Below are 17,442 nucleotides of genomic sequence, written 5' to 3'. Positions count from 1 at the left end.
TTTGTACATCTCTTGCTATCATGTAGTTTCCTGAGACCCTGTTCAATTTTTTCCATTCTTTTCTTTATCTGTTCTTTTCTATGTTCCCTTTCAGAGTCCATGTCTTTGAACTCATTGGTCATTTCTTCTGCCTCCTTAAGTCTGCAGTTATATGCCTTCCATGTTTTGTTTTGTTTTTTCATTTATTATGCCTTACATTCCCATAAGATATGCTATTTTTCTATGTATGCTTTCAAATACTTCTTTATGGTCACCAGTGTCGTCTTAATATCCATAATCTCTTTAGCCATCTCATTGAATTTATTAAGATTTGTTTGAACATCTATGATTAGTTGTCTCAACTCCTTTATGTCATCTGGAGGCTTATTTTGTATCTTTGACTGGCCACAATTACTCCATGTGGGCCAAATGTGCCTTCAGTTGCCCTCAGAAGCTGAGCAAATACTGTCCATTTTTCCCTTTAAGGGGTAAGGATGGAACCACTGGCACCCAACAAACTAGTCCATATGGACCAAAAGTGCCTGTAGTTGCCCAGAGAAGCTGGGGAAACACCAGCCCCTCCCCCATCCTATGGGTTGTATGGGGATGGAATCCAAGGCACTCAACAAACTAGTCTGTGTGGACGGAATGCAGTTACAGTTGCCCAGAAAGCTGGGGAAACACCAGTCCCCTCTTATCCTTTGGTTGGTGGGTGGGGGGTGGAGCCCCAGGCACTCAACAAATCAGTCTGTGCAAGCATATGGCCTTATCATTTTAATGTGCATAATTCCATCAGCAAAGACCATCTTTCCAAATAAGGTCCCTTTGTGAAGTACAGGGGATTAGACTTCAACATATCCTTTTGGGGGTCACAATTAAACACAACAGTACCCAATATATGTCAGTCACTGTGTTAATTAATGCACGTCCTACTGTCATCTTTCCCTCTTGCCACCCCTTCCCCATATAGGCCTAGTTTTCCATATTGCCTATGATTATTCACAGTTTTACACAGAAGCACCATGCTTTCACCTGTCCCCATAATAATTTGTCCATTTTGAATAATTACCAACTTCTTTCCTTTGCAATTCCCCATACTCTCATTTCTTCAATACTTGACTTGGTACTAGAAGGAAACAAGTTAATTAAAATAATTCACAGTGAGAGACTGCCTAGTCTAACCTTTTACACATCCTGCATATATGCTTGAAAAGTTGCCAGCTCCTATCTTAGAAACTGAAGCAACAAGAATAGTGAGATATCATTTGGCATGACTTTAATCAGAATCAGTGCCTTCTGGTTCTCTACTTAAATAGCAGATGTCTGGACTTAAAGCTGCTATAATATTTAACCTTCCTGCTTTCTTACTGCATTCCCTTAATTATTAAGTAGAAATGCTTAATGATAAATTTCATTTAGAATATTTTGCCTTCGCCTTTTAACAATTTGATATATAGATCTATGTAATATCTACATTCCACCAAGCAAACACAAATGAGTGGAAATAAATATAAGATACTGAGTACTTATTTGAAATGGGTGATTCTTCCAGTCTCTATAAAATGTTCCTTTCATCCCTTATCATACCACGTGGATAGTTACAGGGTGGGATAGGACCAATACTGAAAGAGTTTTATAAAATATTGCCCCCAAAGAAGTATTTTTCTTTATATATTCATTAATTCAATAAATATTTACAGGGCTAGGACCTGGGAAAGGAGCAGCATGTGTAATCTTCTGAAATTTCTATTTTTGGTGCTACCAGATCAGACTCATGTCAACCATGTTGAGGGAAATCCCATTCATAGTTAAGGTGACAGAAATCTGAAAGTCATGCACTTATCAGGCAGATTAGTAGACTTTTGTGAATCACTAGAAGATAAAATAGAAACTAAGATTGGAAAATCAGTTCATCCTTTTGAAGTATTACCTAGAATGTAGCATCAAAATTACACTAATATTTCAGTTGATCTATCTACTCATGCAATAACTGCATGTTTACGCAAACATACAATTTATACCTATGCCTACATGTGTGTGTAAACATGCACAGTAGATCTGGAAAATCACATACCTACATGTGTGGTTTCTGAGTGGGATTATAAATGCTCTTTATTTTTCATCAGTATTTTATGATTTTTCTCTATAATGAGCATACATTATTTTTGTAATAGGGACAGTTTGATTTTTTAATGGCATTAATTTGTAGACCAAGTTAAAGAGTTTCTATGTAGTAAAAATTTTTAAGCACTTAAAATGTGTGAGAAAGGTAGATGAAGTCTATTAACAGTAGCAATTGCCCTGATAGGCAGTCCAATTGGAACATTTCCTTTTCAGTCTTTCTCAAGGTCAGACATAGTTATAAAGACATCAATATTTTCTAGTATGCAGAATAATTATAATTTACAGTAAGATGACTATTTTAGTTATATTTTCCCAACATATGTTACCCCCTAAATCTATCAAAACATGGTTTGAAGATGATTTAAATATTTATTAAATGTTTGGAAACTAACAAGATTTTCTGCATATGTTTAAAAGAAAATATATTTTTTGTTCCCCAAATACCTCTATCTTATGTTACTTTTTATAGTATAATCTACTGATTACTATATGTTAACCCATTTTACAGAAAGTCTATGTTTTGCTTCTTTGCAGTGAGCCCCATGCACGGTTCTATGCAGCTCAGATAGTTCTAACATTTGAGTACCTCCATTCACTAGACCTCATCTACAGAGATCTAAAACCTGAAAATCTCTTAATTGACCATCAAGGTTATATCCAGGTATGACTTAACACATTATATGTAATATATTTGGAAAAATGCTAAGCAAGAAGTTGTATGTATTTAACTCCAACTACCAGTATCAGATTCTTTTTTCCTTAAGACTATTACTTCTTCCTAATGGCTTAAATTGAGCTCATAATTCCATTATTAATATTATGAGAACCAAGAATCCCTTCAAGGATAGAATCTCTTTATAATCTCCTGTAATCTGTAGTTGTGCACTGAGCACAGGCTTCTGTTAAAAGAAATAATAATAGCTAAATTTGTGAGCACTCATTCCTACTAGGCATTATTCCAAATGTTTTTTATGTGTTAACTCCTTTAATACTGATAACTCAATAAGGTGTAGACAGTTGTTATCCTTGTTTTAAGACTAAGGAAGTGAGGTACCAAAGGTCACAGTCAGTATAAGGGGTCAAGATTTGAACTCAGACCTTCTATCCTCAGAGTCCATGCTTTTTACCACTACAGTTTAGCTGCCTAATACTGGACTGGTGGCACTATTTTCTTTTCATTTTTACTATTATAGAGTGGTAGATTCCTTTTTATATAGTTATCAAAAGATTCCCCCATTTCTTCTTTTGCACTTCTAATGGTACAGATAATGGGAGAGAATACACTGTATTTAAGGAACACTTTTACACGGTGATCAATTATCTCATTTGTATTAAAATTACTTATTTTTACCTTTTATTTTCATTTTTTTTATTCCTCGGGTCTGGGATCTTATAATAATGACTGAAAATAGATTTTAATTTTCCTTTTTTTTTTTGTTTTGGATGGAGGAAAGTTTTCCAGCTTGGGTTGTTTTAACCATCATTCACTAAAGTGGCTTTCATGAATTAGTCTCAGTTACGTGGGCTTAATTTTTTCCCCTCTTTTCATGGTTTTCATTTTAATTCTAAAATTTAACTTTCAATTTAAGTACCATAACTAAAATAATTAATGTTCACGGGGTTTTTTGTTTTTGTTTTTGTTTTTAGGTCACAGACTTTGGGTTTGCCAAAAGAGTTAAAGGCAGAACTTGGACATTATGTGGAACTCCAGAATATTTGGCTCCAGAAATAATCTTGAGCAAGGTATATTTCTATTGGTGTTATGTAAGAAATAAAAATATAAGGCATGCATCACTGCAGACTTTTGTAGAAACAGTTTATCTGATTTTATTTTTTTATCTAGTTTTATAATTTTATATTTATCTAAGTTATGAATTCATATCTATTTGTGCATTACTGAAGAATGATTACATAGAGTCCACTTCTAACCCCATAACGTCCATCAGTTGTAACTCTAGATCTTAGAGAGAGTGTGTGAATAAATCTGATCTCTAAATTTAATCCAAAAGCCTAACCTTTTCATAATTATTCCCAATAATAATGGAAAAGGTGGGGAAACCTTATTATGGGTTCCTCAGAGAAGCAAATATAGAGATAATACTAATTGTCACCTCTTCCTTTGTTTCACATTTACCTCTTGAATGAAAGTAATGCCTGTGAAATTTTTTCCAATTTGTGCAATAAGAATATTACAGCCATTGAATAGGTAGTCATATTGAAAGCAATTTACTTTTACAAACAGTGGAATGTGGTGAGAGAAACTATCATCATATCTGAAAGGATGGGTTCTATTTGTGTCCATTTTCCTTTCCTCTGCTGTCCTTTGATGATGAAAGCTCAAAAGGAGATGCTAAAGTCTTTTGTAATCTAAATATCATTGTAGGTAATGCACTTTTCTTCTTTAATACAGTTAAAATTAATGTGGTCACAGAATAAGCACCAAAAGCTACTATTAAAATTATTTATTCTGTAAATGTAATAGATGTTCACTGTACCGAATTTGGAAAATACAGACAAAATAAATATCTAAAAACCTGTAATCCAGAGGTACCCATAGGCAACCTTTTAAAAATCATTTTATTATATTTTGTTTGCAATATTTTTATTCAGGCTATCATAGTGAATGTATACTTTGTGTCCTGCTTTTTTCACTTGAATGATAACAAACATGCAAACATCCTTCTAATAATGGCTTGTGCAAATGTACCTTAAAGTGTTTAGCCATTTTTCTTCTATTTTTGATATTCAGGTTTTTGCCCTTTTATTCTATTTTAAATAACTGTGATAAACATCTTTCTGCATAAAGCTTCTTCTGTATTTCAAATTATTTCCTTAGGGTAGATTCCCAGAAGTGGAATTACTGGGTCAAAGGGTATGAACATTTTTAAAGCCCTTAATACATATTGTCAAATTACTTTCCAAAAAGATTGTACCATTTTACACTCCTACTAGTAGTATATTAGAGAGCCTATTTTACTTCAGCTTCTTCAACATTGGGTATTCTCATTTTAAAATCTTTACTAATTTAATAGGCAGAAAACTATGTCTCATTGTTTTAGTTCTCATTTCTCTTACTATTAGAACAATTTTTAATGCTTAATAACCATTTGTCCTGTGTGTATGTGTATATTTTTGAATTGTTAGTTATTATCTATTGTAACCTAGTGTTTTTCTTATTGATTTCTTTTAATTCTATATACTTAGGGTATTAACTTGTAGCTGGCATATTTATTTTAAAAATTAGAACACAATCTAAAATATAGACATTGAAGTTTAGTTTCAAGGGTCTGGTTCAGCATTACATGTTTCCATTAGAGTAAAAATACTATAATAAATGGCATTACCAATGGGTTGAATTAAAAGAGATAGAGCAAATCTTATGCCCATTCTATTAGCAAACCAAAGTACTCTTCCTAGAATTAAGCCAAACCCTCCCTTTAAAAAACCATACAGAAACAGGAAAGAAAAAAAAAAGGAAAAGAGGGAAGCGGCTGAGGCTCAATGAGTTGGGCTCCCGTCTACCATGTGGGAGGCTCTGGGTTTTCATCCCAGGGCCTCGGTATGAAGGCAGGCTCGCCTGCCAGCTGCAGAGTGCTGCCCGGCCCACGGATGCCGTGGAGTACTGCCCAGCCCACAAGCGCCGCGGAGAGCCAACTCAGCAAGGTGGCACAACAAAAAAGGGAGACAAGCAAAAATACAGAAGAGTGCGCAGCAAATGTACACAGAGAGCAGACAGCAAGCAAGGCGCAAGGGGGGAGGAGAAATTAAATAAATAGATAAACAAATACAGACACAGAAGAACGCACAGTGAATGGACAAAGAGAGCAGACAGCACACACACAAAAAGCCACAAAGTGGTGGTGGGGTGATATTAAAAAAAAGGAAAAGAGAAAACCTCTGTCTTATAGTATTATACTAGAACTAGTTGTATGAAAACAAAATAGTTTGTAATGCTAAAATTTAACATTTTAACAAGATGTTGGAAGGTAGGGAGTGGTGATGGTAATTAGAGGATACATTTGAGAATGAAGCGAAAGATCTGGAAGAACTCCGTATAAATACGTCAAGGTGTTAATGTTAGTAAGCTAATATGAAAAAACAAACCCAATTAAAAATAACCTTTGGATTATATATTTGATTTGCAAAGCACTTTTTATACTCCTTATTTCCTTTCCTTTGAATATCCTTAGAAAACCCTGTGAATTTGTTGTTTTTCCTTTGTACCTTTTAGCAATGAGAAACAAAACAGTAGATAGCTAAAGTAAAGTATAAGTAAATATCTATACTAATTGGGTTTCACATTAAACTTTAACTTTTCCCAAGACCCTGTGGATAACACAGGATTATCTATTTGTAGTACAATTTACCCTCCTAACTTCAACAATATAAAGTATTTTGAAATCGGCTCCACTAACTTACTGTGAAGTCCCACCAGCTGCCATTTTGTTGAAAACTTTTGGTCTTCCTAGGTGTACTGTAGAAAACCTGATTCATAAGATTATGGACCTAGAACAGACCTTAAGAGGTAATATGGTCCAGCTCTCTTCCTGCTATTATATATCAACTAAATTATCCCAAAGAAACAGCTGTCTGTAATATTTTTATTGATTATATGAAGATGACTTAATTTCCCTATTATGCAATTCAATATCTGGAAATTCTTCCTTTTCTTTAATTTAAGTTTGACCTGATACAGTTTGTGCATTTTTTATTCTACCCAAATAGCTGCTCAGCAACTGCTTTAAAATTTTTTCAAATGCTTGAAGATAATTTTGAAATCTGTGACTTCATTTTCTTCTAGCAAATTAAGTAATAACTAAAATTTGTTGTTGGTTATTTTCAGGGCTACAATAAGGCAGTGGATTGGTGGGCTTTAGGAGTGTTAATCTATGAAATGGCAGCTGGCTACCCTCCATTCTTTGCAGACCAACCAATACAGATTTATGAAAAGATTGTTTCTGGAAAGGTAAGTAATGTGTTTCATAATTCTTCTATTATTCATTATTTCTACACATGAATTTTAAGCATCATAGGTGAAACTATATGATGTCAACAAATATCCCGAATTGGGAAAAATACAGAATAACCATACTTGCTCCTCTCCTTTTAACATACATGTAACAGGATATATATTAAACTATTGAAGTTTCTTTAAAAAAGGTAATTTTATAAACAAATTAGCCAAATCACAGAGTAATTTCTGTTATTAATAGTTTTATCACTTATAGCACAGAGGATCATAACTCTAATTTCTTCAAATAAAAATTATTTTTTATTTCATGTGGATATCACCTTGGAGTGTAGTTTTAGGGACTGTTTTAATATGCCTTTGCTTTTCCAAGAGAGACTTTTGTGTTTGAATTATATCAAACACCACAAAATTGGGAGTAAATCTCAAATAGACAAGTCTTTTTAAGATGGAAATTCATGGGACCTCATATATTTTTTTTAATGTAATTAAAAATAATAATAATAAATAAATATTTTAAAAAAATAAATAAAAAAAAAAGAAAAAAAAAATAAGATGGAAATTCATAGGTGTGATTTTAACAGAATCGTTCAAGCTGTTTGTGATTATAAGTGCCATATATTTTTAGCAAATATGGAACTAACGTTTTTTCTTTAACATGAGTATATTCATTACAAATCAAAGCATATGTATAAATACTCTACATTTTGTAATACTCCATAAATTTTTTGCATTTATGATCTCTACTTTTGTTTTCAGAAGTATTTTGTTTAGGATTTATCATTTGCTCTTTCTCTAACTCATACCTCAGAAGATCTTTTTTAAAAACACTACCATTTTCAATAGAACTTAGCCTGATTCTTCCTAGCATGTAGCAAAGAAAGAGTAAACTTTTAAATACTCCCAAATGGAAACTTTCTATATATTTAGACTGTAGTATGCAGGAAATGATGTTTTCCATATTTTACGTTCTTCCTAAATGTGGAAGCTCTATTATTTTGTCCTTTTTTTTCCTAGACTACATAGCCCCCTTTAGAGTTTAACCAGGAAATAGAGCATCAATCCTGATATCACATTACCCTGAAATGTGGTATTGTTGACTTCTTCATATTCTGTGGCTTTCTTGGGCAGAGATAAGACTAATCTACTTAAAAACTCTGGCATGATATGGAGAGAAAGTGTCTCTTTCTTTGTATCTCAGTCAGATTCAAGCTCTACATTTAGGGTAAAAACTGATGCTCAGTATTCATGAACTTAAAATTTACAATGCTAGCTACTCACAAGGTACCCTGAAGAGCCATAATATAGTAATTTATCCTTTTTGCCAAAACACAAATTTCATTCATGGATGCTACATAGCTGGAATGTAGTAACAAGACATTTATCAACAGAATGAGCTTATCCAGCCACCTAAAATCCACATCTTATCACGGTATTGTTGTTATGTATATCATAGTACAGTCTCTAGGAGTCACATGGTTTTTCAGTTATATTTTATTGCATTTTATGGGGAAAACTTAATATTATGGCAGTATAACAAATTAGGGGACTAATTACAGAACATACACCTCAACTATGTAAAAGGTAAAAAAATAAGTACTTCTTAGAAATAAATAAACTACATTGGGTATTGAAAGATTTGCACTGAAATAAAGGTAATACAGGAAAGGAGAGTGTAGTATTTATTTTAAATAATATCACTGCTGTCCATGGTAGATCTCTAGGTTTCAGATTTTTCACTCTTTGTTTTCCCTCAGCAGAATATTAAAGAGTCACAGTGTATTAGTCAGCCGAAGGGGTGCTGATGCAAAATACCAGAAATCGGTTGGTTTTTATAAAAGGTATTTATTTGGGGTAGGAGTTTACAGATACCAGACCATAAAGCATAAGTTACTTCCCTTACCAAAGTCTATTTCCACGTGTTGAAGCAAGATGGCTGCCAGCATCTGTGAGGGCTCAGGCTTCCTGGGTTCCTCCCTTCCAGGGTCTTGCTTCTCTCTGGGTTCAGGATTCCTCGCTTCCCAGGACTCCAGCTTCAGCAACAAACTCCAGCATTAAGAACCCATCAACTGCTTTTACCATGCCTTTTATCTGTGCCCTACTGGCACAAGATGTTTACATAATTACTTAATCAAGTAAACCTATGAATCCAATAAAATCTAATATGCCCAGAGGAGAAGATCAGTTTACAAACATAATCCAGTTTACAAAAAGAATCCAATTCTTTTTGGAATTCATCAATAATATCAAACTGCTACACACAGTAAAACCTCTTTAGAGAGGAACAAAATAAAGTGTTGAGAAAAGTTAATAGACAAAGCAGCAATTTATTTTTTAAGAATTTCAGAAGTGAATATGTAAAATCTTAAAGATAAAAGTCATATAAAGATGACGAAAGAACTAAAATGCATTAAGATCACTGAATGGGAGAAAACTAAGAATGCAGAAAGTATAGTAAGAGTTCCAAATAATTTAATTAGAAGTGATTATAAAACTTCTGAATCTTTACTGTATTGCTTTTATTTATATTAAACTTCTTCATAAAAGGATCAAATATCCTGACAAGGATGCTTTCATAACTAAATTTCTATTACCTTAGAAAAATTGCTTATGTTAAAATGAATGTATTTCATTCAGATGAATTGGCCTCAATTTGCCAATCTCTCGACATTGAGTAAAATTATTTTTCAGCTAATGTTTATGAATATGCTTTTATTTCATATCAAGCATTAACATTTTGGATCCAGTAATAGCTTAAAATTTAAATCTGCAGTATCCTAAAATCAGAACAGTTTAAATCCTCATCACCGTAGAAGAGAATAGCAACAAAAAATTTTATAATATCAAAATATCTGATTTATTTTCTTAATTTATTTGAAATATAAAAAGGTATTTGATGTACTTTTGTTTTTAATGAAAGGTGCCAGCTTATTGTTCCCCATACTGGATGTATTAGTCTGCCAAAAGAGTGCTAATAGCAAAGTTACCAAAACCTGTTGGCTTTTATTAAGGATATTTGTTTGGGGTAAAAGCTTACAGTTCCAAGGCCGTGGAAAGTCCAACTCATGGCATTATTAGAGGTGCTTTCTCACCAAAGTCAGCTGCCTCATGTTGAAGCAAGATGGCAGGCGATCTCTACCTGGTCTCTTCTTCCACTATGGGCTTCCTCTTCCTCTTGAGTTCTGTGGGCCCAGCCTCTTGAGGCTTCATAATTAAGTGATCCTGTAGTTCTGTCTCTCCTGGCATAAAACTTCTTTCCATGCCTTCTATATCAGTCTCAGCTGTTCTGCTCTCTTCTTAATTTCTGCTAAGGTATTAGGTAAAATGTGGCCTCATCTCTCCCTGTGGCCTCAGCTGTTTGATCCTTCTCCTTTCTGTCACATGGCAGGATCAAAAATGATAGAGCTCTCTCTTCTTGTGTCTGTCTATGTGAGTGTCCGTTTATATCAGACCTAGCAAGGGGGCAGGGACTCAACCTGAATCATGTCCACTGATGTAGTCAAAGCAAAAGCCCAAAGCAGTCCTACCAAATAATCTAATCAAAGGCCGCTCAGCCGAATTTAATGTGGTCAAAGGGCATCACACCCAGAGGGATAGATTAGTTTTAAATATAACCTTTCTCTTATGGAATTCATAAAATAATTTCAAACTGCCACATTGGAAAAAAGTTATTTCTATCCCTTTCTCCCTTTATTTGACTATAGTTGAGCTCATGAAAGCAGAATATTGTGAATAAGTAATCTCTAGGATCTGTATTATATGAAGATAAAATCATCTCCACCATTTCCCCTTTAAACCATCTGTTTCCCAATACTCAAATCCAAACTAGAATGTATCTCTAGCTACATTACAAAAATGTTATTGTCTCTCTGCTTAGTACCTAAAAGCTAGAATGAAGACTTTCCTCGATTTTGTTGTTGTTGTTAAATGTTCAAGTTATTAAAAATCCAATTTTGGTATCATATCTGTGGATCTTGTATTTGCATTTAAATACATTTTGCTGGTTTTAATGACACAATATATCATTTAAGAATGTACTTTTCATTCAGTTTTTCTTTTTCAAAATATTATTTTATGTAACTGCATTTTATAATAATTATATTTTCCTTTCTGAAATCATTCTTTAAAGATTTAGGTTATCAAGGGCTTTAATATCAAAGGTGAAATAGAATGGGGAGTGGGTGTAGCTCCGTGGTTGAGCGCCCGCTTCGCATGTACGCGGTCTCAGGTTCTATCCTCCGTGCCACCTAGAAGAAATAAAGTTTAAATAAAATGTAATTAAATCAGTGATTAATTTACCAAGTATATATATTTGAACATTAGATTGTTAAATGCTTCTCTATTACAATATTTTAGCTCAAGCTGGTATTTTTAAATTCACAGAAAGATGATCAATCAGGTTGTTAAATTCTCTCCTACACATATTTTGCCTTTAAAAAAACAAAGGAGGTGGTATTTAAATGTCAAATTATTCATGCAGTATTAAGGTTCATGTTTAAAAATGCACAGTTGACAGTAAAGTATTATAATTCCTGCATTAACTATACCTTATTCCAGCAATAAATATGCTGAGCGTCTATATATAGTTTTAAAATTTCATGTGCTATTTATTCTATGGCAAGCATCAGTTATCATTTCCACAATTACTTATCTATCTGGCTTGCATTAGCCATGGAAATACAAAGTTGATTTCATGTTAAAAAATGACACTTGCAAACAATGTAGCTAAGTAACGTTGTTTGGGGAACTGTTTCTTTAGAGCCCTTGACTTAAGTAATTTTTTAAAAATACTTACCTAATTCTTAGGTAAATTTCATTTTACTTTGTGAGCATCAGCAATGTACAAGAAGACTCTACAAAATATATGGTTAAACATAGGTGTACATTAAATGATCAGAGTCAATTAATTTTTCCATCCATTCACATGGGACATAATTGGTTAGCAGCCAAATGTCTACTCTCTTCTGAATGGGGAGTACCCAAGGCCATCTCCAGATTTGGCTGTTCACTAGGAACACTCACAGGACTCAGCATAGTCATAATCATGGCTAATATTTATTAAACCAAAAGGATACAAGGCAAAATCAGCAAAGGGAAATAAGCTCATATGCAAAGTCTAGAGATAAAAACAGGCACAAGCTTCCAAGAGTTCTCTCCCAGTGAAGTCTCATAGGATGTGCTTTGATTCCTCCAGCAATGAATGGTGACGATGCATATAAAATGTTGTCAACCAGAAAAACTCATTACAGACTCAGTGCCCAAGGTTTTTTGTTGTTGTTATTTCCCCCCATCCCCCATGCCAAGGTTTTAAAGGCAGCTGGTCATGTATGGATCCTCTGTCTATCACGTACCAAAATTCCAGACTCCCAGAAGGAAAGAAAGCATATGTTCAGCATAAACTATGCTATTATATAAACTAGACTCAGTGAGCCACTCTTGTCAATTAGGGAATGTTTTGTATTACTGTAGGGAAATGTTTACCATTTAAGTTCTCATACACCAGCCAACAGCCAGCCTCACAATCAGGCCTTTCTAAGGGTAACAATCTCAGGCCGGCTCTAACTCTTTTCCGCATACCTTCTATATCTTAAATAACATACTCATATGCAGATATACCACTATACTAAGATACCATTGTTAATGCTTTTGGGAAAATTAAAATGTCATTTTCTATATGGTAATGGCTGTAGTTAAAATACTTCTACATAGAAGTACTCAGAAATCATTTTCAAAAAATCAAAAACAATTTTACTATTTGGATAACATGAAGGGCCATTTTTTAACACCTTGTTGTGGTCATTTAAAATTCTTATTAATACCTGCTTTGAGACATTCTTTTATTTTAGTGGTCCTATGGACAAATAATTGGAAGACTGGCTCTTTGTTTTGGTTGGAGAGGTGAAGATAGAATGGCTGATAGTTCTCTACAACTATCCGGATTTTTATATCTGCTATTATTTCTGCATAGGAAAGAGAACAGATTAGAAAGCCCACAGACAGGGTACCATTATTTATAAATATTTTTAAAATGGTCTAGCTCTTTCTTCTTATATAATAGGATTCAGATTGATTAAATTTGCCCTGGATCCTATGAGTCAATTTGGAGCTTACGTATCTATAGAATGCATAGCATATGGAAGGTTCTTTTGCCTTTTGAAAAAATAAATAAGTATGTGTTTACTGGGGTTGCAAATTTCTTAGTACTACAACTAAATTAGAGAGATAATTTCTTAAAATTACTTCAAAATACTTTGGATAGAAGTTAAGAGATTATTGTTTGTTGTGTGCAAACTCTTTTGAGTCATTCAAGCTCAGTAAATTTTATCCCATTGGATAAAAGAGAATAAAGCTAGTTAAACAATCTCCTGCCTTGCCAAATGCAGAAAAATAGCAGTAAAATTTTCCACTCTTCTTTCCATTAAGGATCAACTTTGTAACTTCTGTGATTAAGCTCAGCATAAACAAATTTGATTTTGGTCTTATTTAATTTCTAAGATTTAAAATTGTCACTGAACCAGTTAGTGAATTTACATCACCCAGTATGGCTATCATAACAACATAAACTGATTTGCTCTTTGGATGAAACTGCCTCTGAAGTTTTTAGAAAGTAATGGTCATTCTTAAAACCAAAATGTAAAAGCCTTTACAATCCAGTGTTGAAAACAGCAGAGATAGTCTGCTGAGTTTTCTCAATTCAGAGTGAGTTTCATAGTTTGTTAGCATATTACATGATGTAATTTTACAAAGTAATTTAGGAAATCAGTTATTTTTAGAACAAAATCCTTATAAAGTAGGGTGATAGTCATCCATTTTCTCTTTCACTATCAAATTTGTGTAAGTACCTTATGAAAATAAGAAAGTGTCTGTTGCAGAAATTAACAGGTGGAGCATGACACAAGAAGGAGAAACTTCTTGCACTCTTCAAGTGACTTTTCTAGCAGAGACTGTCCTTGGGTAGTCTGGAAACATAATGATAGATATTGCTGTCTTCCAAGTTCCTTCTCTGATTCTAAAATTTAGTTTCATATCATTAAAATATTATTCTAGTGCAAAGGCTGGGGAAAAAATGTATTGAATTAGTGCCTATAAGATTTTAGGCCTCATGCAAGGCAGTTTCATAAAAATTATCTAATTTATTTTCATACCTGCCAGATGAAATATACTCTCATCATTTTATAAATAAGGAAATTGAGACTCAGAAAAGTAAAGGGTTTTGTAAGTTAGCTGGAGCTGGGATTGGAACCCAAGTATTCTTTCTACTAAAGAAATAGCTTGGTAGAATTTTTGAGATGGCAAGGATGTTCAGTTTATGTAATTCAATGTATTTTTAATGTAGGTAGAATGAGGTAGTTAGTAGCAAAGTAAGAAATAGAATTGATACTAAGCAAAAGTAAGTTCTTTTCTCCCAATGTGTCTTTAAAGCCAATTCCTGAGACATCAGGGTTTCAAAGAGAAGTTTACTTGGTTGCACAAGCAAAGGAGGTCAGTCACCTTCAATGGCCCAAGAACTGCCTCCCTGATCTGTAGAAATTCTAACAGTTTATAACATTAGATTGCTAATGAATAATGGAGTAGAGCTAGATACCAGTACCTTCATTAATAAGTATTAAGGGGTTGAACAAGCTAGAGGTGGACCCCAAACCAGGGGAAGTGAAAAGGTTACAATCATTTTCAGAGATCAAGGTTCTGAGAGGAAAATACAGAGCTGAGGTCAGTCACAGACTTTTCCATAATAATATTAAACAGAAGAGGGTGCAGCGGTTACCATCTCAATAGTAAACGTAGACAAGGGTGAGCTCAATCTAGAATTACCATCCCAATAATAAGTATACACAGGGATGAGGTTAAGTCTAGAGTAACCATAAATAGGGTGGGACCACTCAAGCTTCAGTAATTTCAGGTATTAAACTTTTGTTATTTTATAATATGAAGGCATCTATATAATGATTTAATAATCATAATTATTTGTTAATTCTTAATTCACGGTTATGGAATCTAATTCAGTGGTTCATTCATTATTCCTTCAGTTGGCTTCAGTGTCTCCTCACATAGTTTTATTTTTGCATTACTGATCTTTTCTTCTCCATCCATGGCTTTGTCCTCTCCTTTATCTGCTTTCCCTCCTTTGGTGGTCTCTAACCAGTCTGGTGGCTTTAAATGCCAACTGCTGAGAATTCCCACATTCATTTTCCAGTCCATATTTGATTCCTGAATTCCATAGTCCTACATCTAACTTCTTACTTAAGATACCTACTCAGATGTCTATCTAATAAATATCTCAAATCCAGCCCGTCTAAAATTGAATTCCTGATCTTTGTTTCCCCTGGCAAATCTGTTCTTCCCACAGACTTCCCCATCTCAGTCAATGGCAACTCCATCCTTTCAGGTGCTCTTGCCAAAACACTTTGGAGTCTTCACCCCATATCCAATGCAAAGGAAAACTATTTGACTCTACCTTTAAAAATACACAGGGAAATCAACCACTTCTTACTTCCTCTACTGCTGCTACACTCATTTGAGTCACTAGGGTAGTTCTTTAAAAATGTTAAATCAAAGCCTATTACTCCTTTCAAAACCTTGCAATAATTCCCCATTTTCTTTAGAGTAAAACTCAAAGACCTTACAAAGCAAGGTTTTGTGAGAAGTAATAGGATGATTTAACATTTTTAAAAGATCACTCTGGTTGCAAATCATTTGTTTCCCCTACTAGAATATTACCTCTATGAAGGAGGAATCTTGCTTGGCACATAGTAGGTGTTCAAACAATATTTGTTGAATTTGAATTCAGGTATTCATTCAATGTTTATGGAGCTCCTTGTGTATGCCAGACCCATCCTCCTTGCTTTATACCACAAATCCACTGTGGTCCCTTCTTATGTGAAGCTTTTAGGATACGGATTCCACCTTTGCTGTCATACCCTCAGAGATACTGATTCAGTCAGTCTACTGTGGATTTCAAACATCTGTATATTTTAGATTGGCCACAGACAATACTGATGCATACCATGGGCTGAGAGCTAGCCTGTATATTCTATACCTTACTGTAGAAATGTGTTTATTCACAACCTAAAACTCAATAATATACTATTAGGAAACTCAGAGGTAACTTGTTTCTAAAGGTTGGAAAAAATCCTAAACAGAAAATAATATTAAGTAAAAAATACAGAAGACACTTGGGAAGTGTTAACTGTATGCTGCGGTTAACACCTCTTCCATATTTCACAAATACCTCTTCCATGTTAAATAATACCAGTTTCCAATGGCCTTATCTCTCAGACCCAAGTATTTTATGGGTTATTACTGTCTTTCTCTTTTCTATGTCTGACAGTTTATAGCTACTTTCACATGTCATGGACTGGAAAAAAAACATGTGTCAGGAGTTATTGTTCCAACGATGCCATTGACTGAGTTGGTAGCCTTACCAGGGCTCAGGTTTCTTATCTTTAAAATGAAAGTTTGAACTAAATTAAACTAAGATCCCTTTGGCTCCAGTATTCTAGGATTCAGATTTCATTTTCTATATGTTATAATTAATAATGGTAAAAATATTCTTCCCAATGTTATTTTTTAATTAATTTATTGAAATATATCACCCACACACAAACAATAAATGTATAGTAATAGTTGTGAACTTACAAAACAAACATATATAACATCATACAGGACTCTCATAACTTATCCTACCACCAGCACCTTACATTGTTCTTAAATCTTTTTAACTAATGATTAAAGAGCATGGTCAAAATATTACTACTAATCAAAGTATTTTCCCCCAACCCCTCCCTATTATTATTATCTTTATGTCATTTATATATGAACATACATAAACAATTAAGTATATAGTAAAAGTTGCAAACTTACGGAGCAAACATGCATAACAACGTACAAGGTCCCATACATCAACTTTCCACCAACACCTTGTATTGCCATGAGACATTTGATAAAAATTGTGAAAGAATATTGTCAAAATCTTACTACTAATTATAGTCCTTATCTTACATTTGGTGTGTTTTTTCCCCAACCCACCCTATTATTACTTTTTAAATATATTTTTTTATGATAGAAGTTGTTAACTTATAAAACAGTCATACACATGTGCAGAATTCCCAAACAGCACCCCTCTATCCACATACCACTCGGGTGGAACATTTGTTACAGATAAGATAATATCATCTGATTGTTACCACATCCGTAGTACATATTTGGCTCACATTTTCCATACTGCCCCATTATCAACACAATGCATTTTGGCATAGATGCAAGAATATTATTACTACTAAACACAGTCCATAGGTCACTCCAGTTGTATTTTTCCCATGCATTCCCAATACCCTGCAGTAGTGATGTACATTTGCTCTAGCTCACAAAGG

General features: G+C 33.8%; 1 protein-coding gene across 13 annotated transcripts in view; it reads left to right on the top strand.

The window, feature by feature from the left end:
- The window catches only part of PRKACB (protein kinase cAMP-activated catalytic subunit beta), a 164,835-nt gene that overhangs the window by 136,262 nt on the left and 11,131 nt on the right, over positions 1-17,442 (top strand). For all 13 annotated transcript variants that reach the window (XM_058303266.1, XM_058303262.2, XM_058303260.2 and 10 more), the window contains 3 exons: positions 2,638-2,764; positions 3,751-3,846; positions 6,947-7,069. In XM_058303266.1, coding sequence (XP_058159249.1) covers positions 2,638-2,764; positions 3,751-3,846; positions 6,947-7,069 — 346 coding nt within the window. The remainder of the gene's footprint in view (positions 1-2,637; positions 2,765-3,750; positions 3,847-6,946; positions 7,070-17,442) is intronic.

Source organism: Dasypus novemcinctus, chromosome 9, assembly GCF_030445035.2.
Source record: "Dasypus novemcinctus isolate mDasNov1 chromosome 9, mDasNov1.1.hap2, whole genome shotgun sequence".
Classification (NCBI taxonomy): domain Eukaryota; kingdom Metazoa; phylum Chordata; class Mammalia; order Cingulata; family Dasypodidae; genus Dasypus; species Dasypus novemcinctus.
The sequence above is the reverse complement of the archived record's forward strand: the minus strand, read 5'-3'. Positions and strand labels throughout refer to the sequence as shown.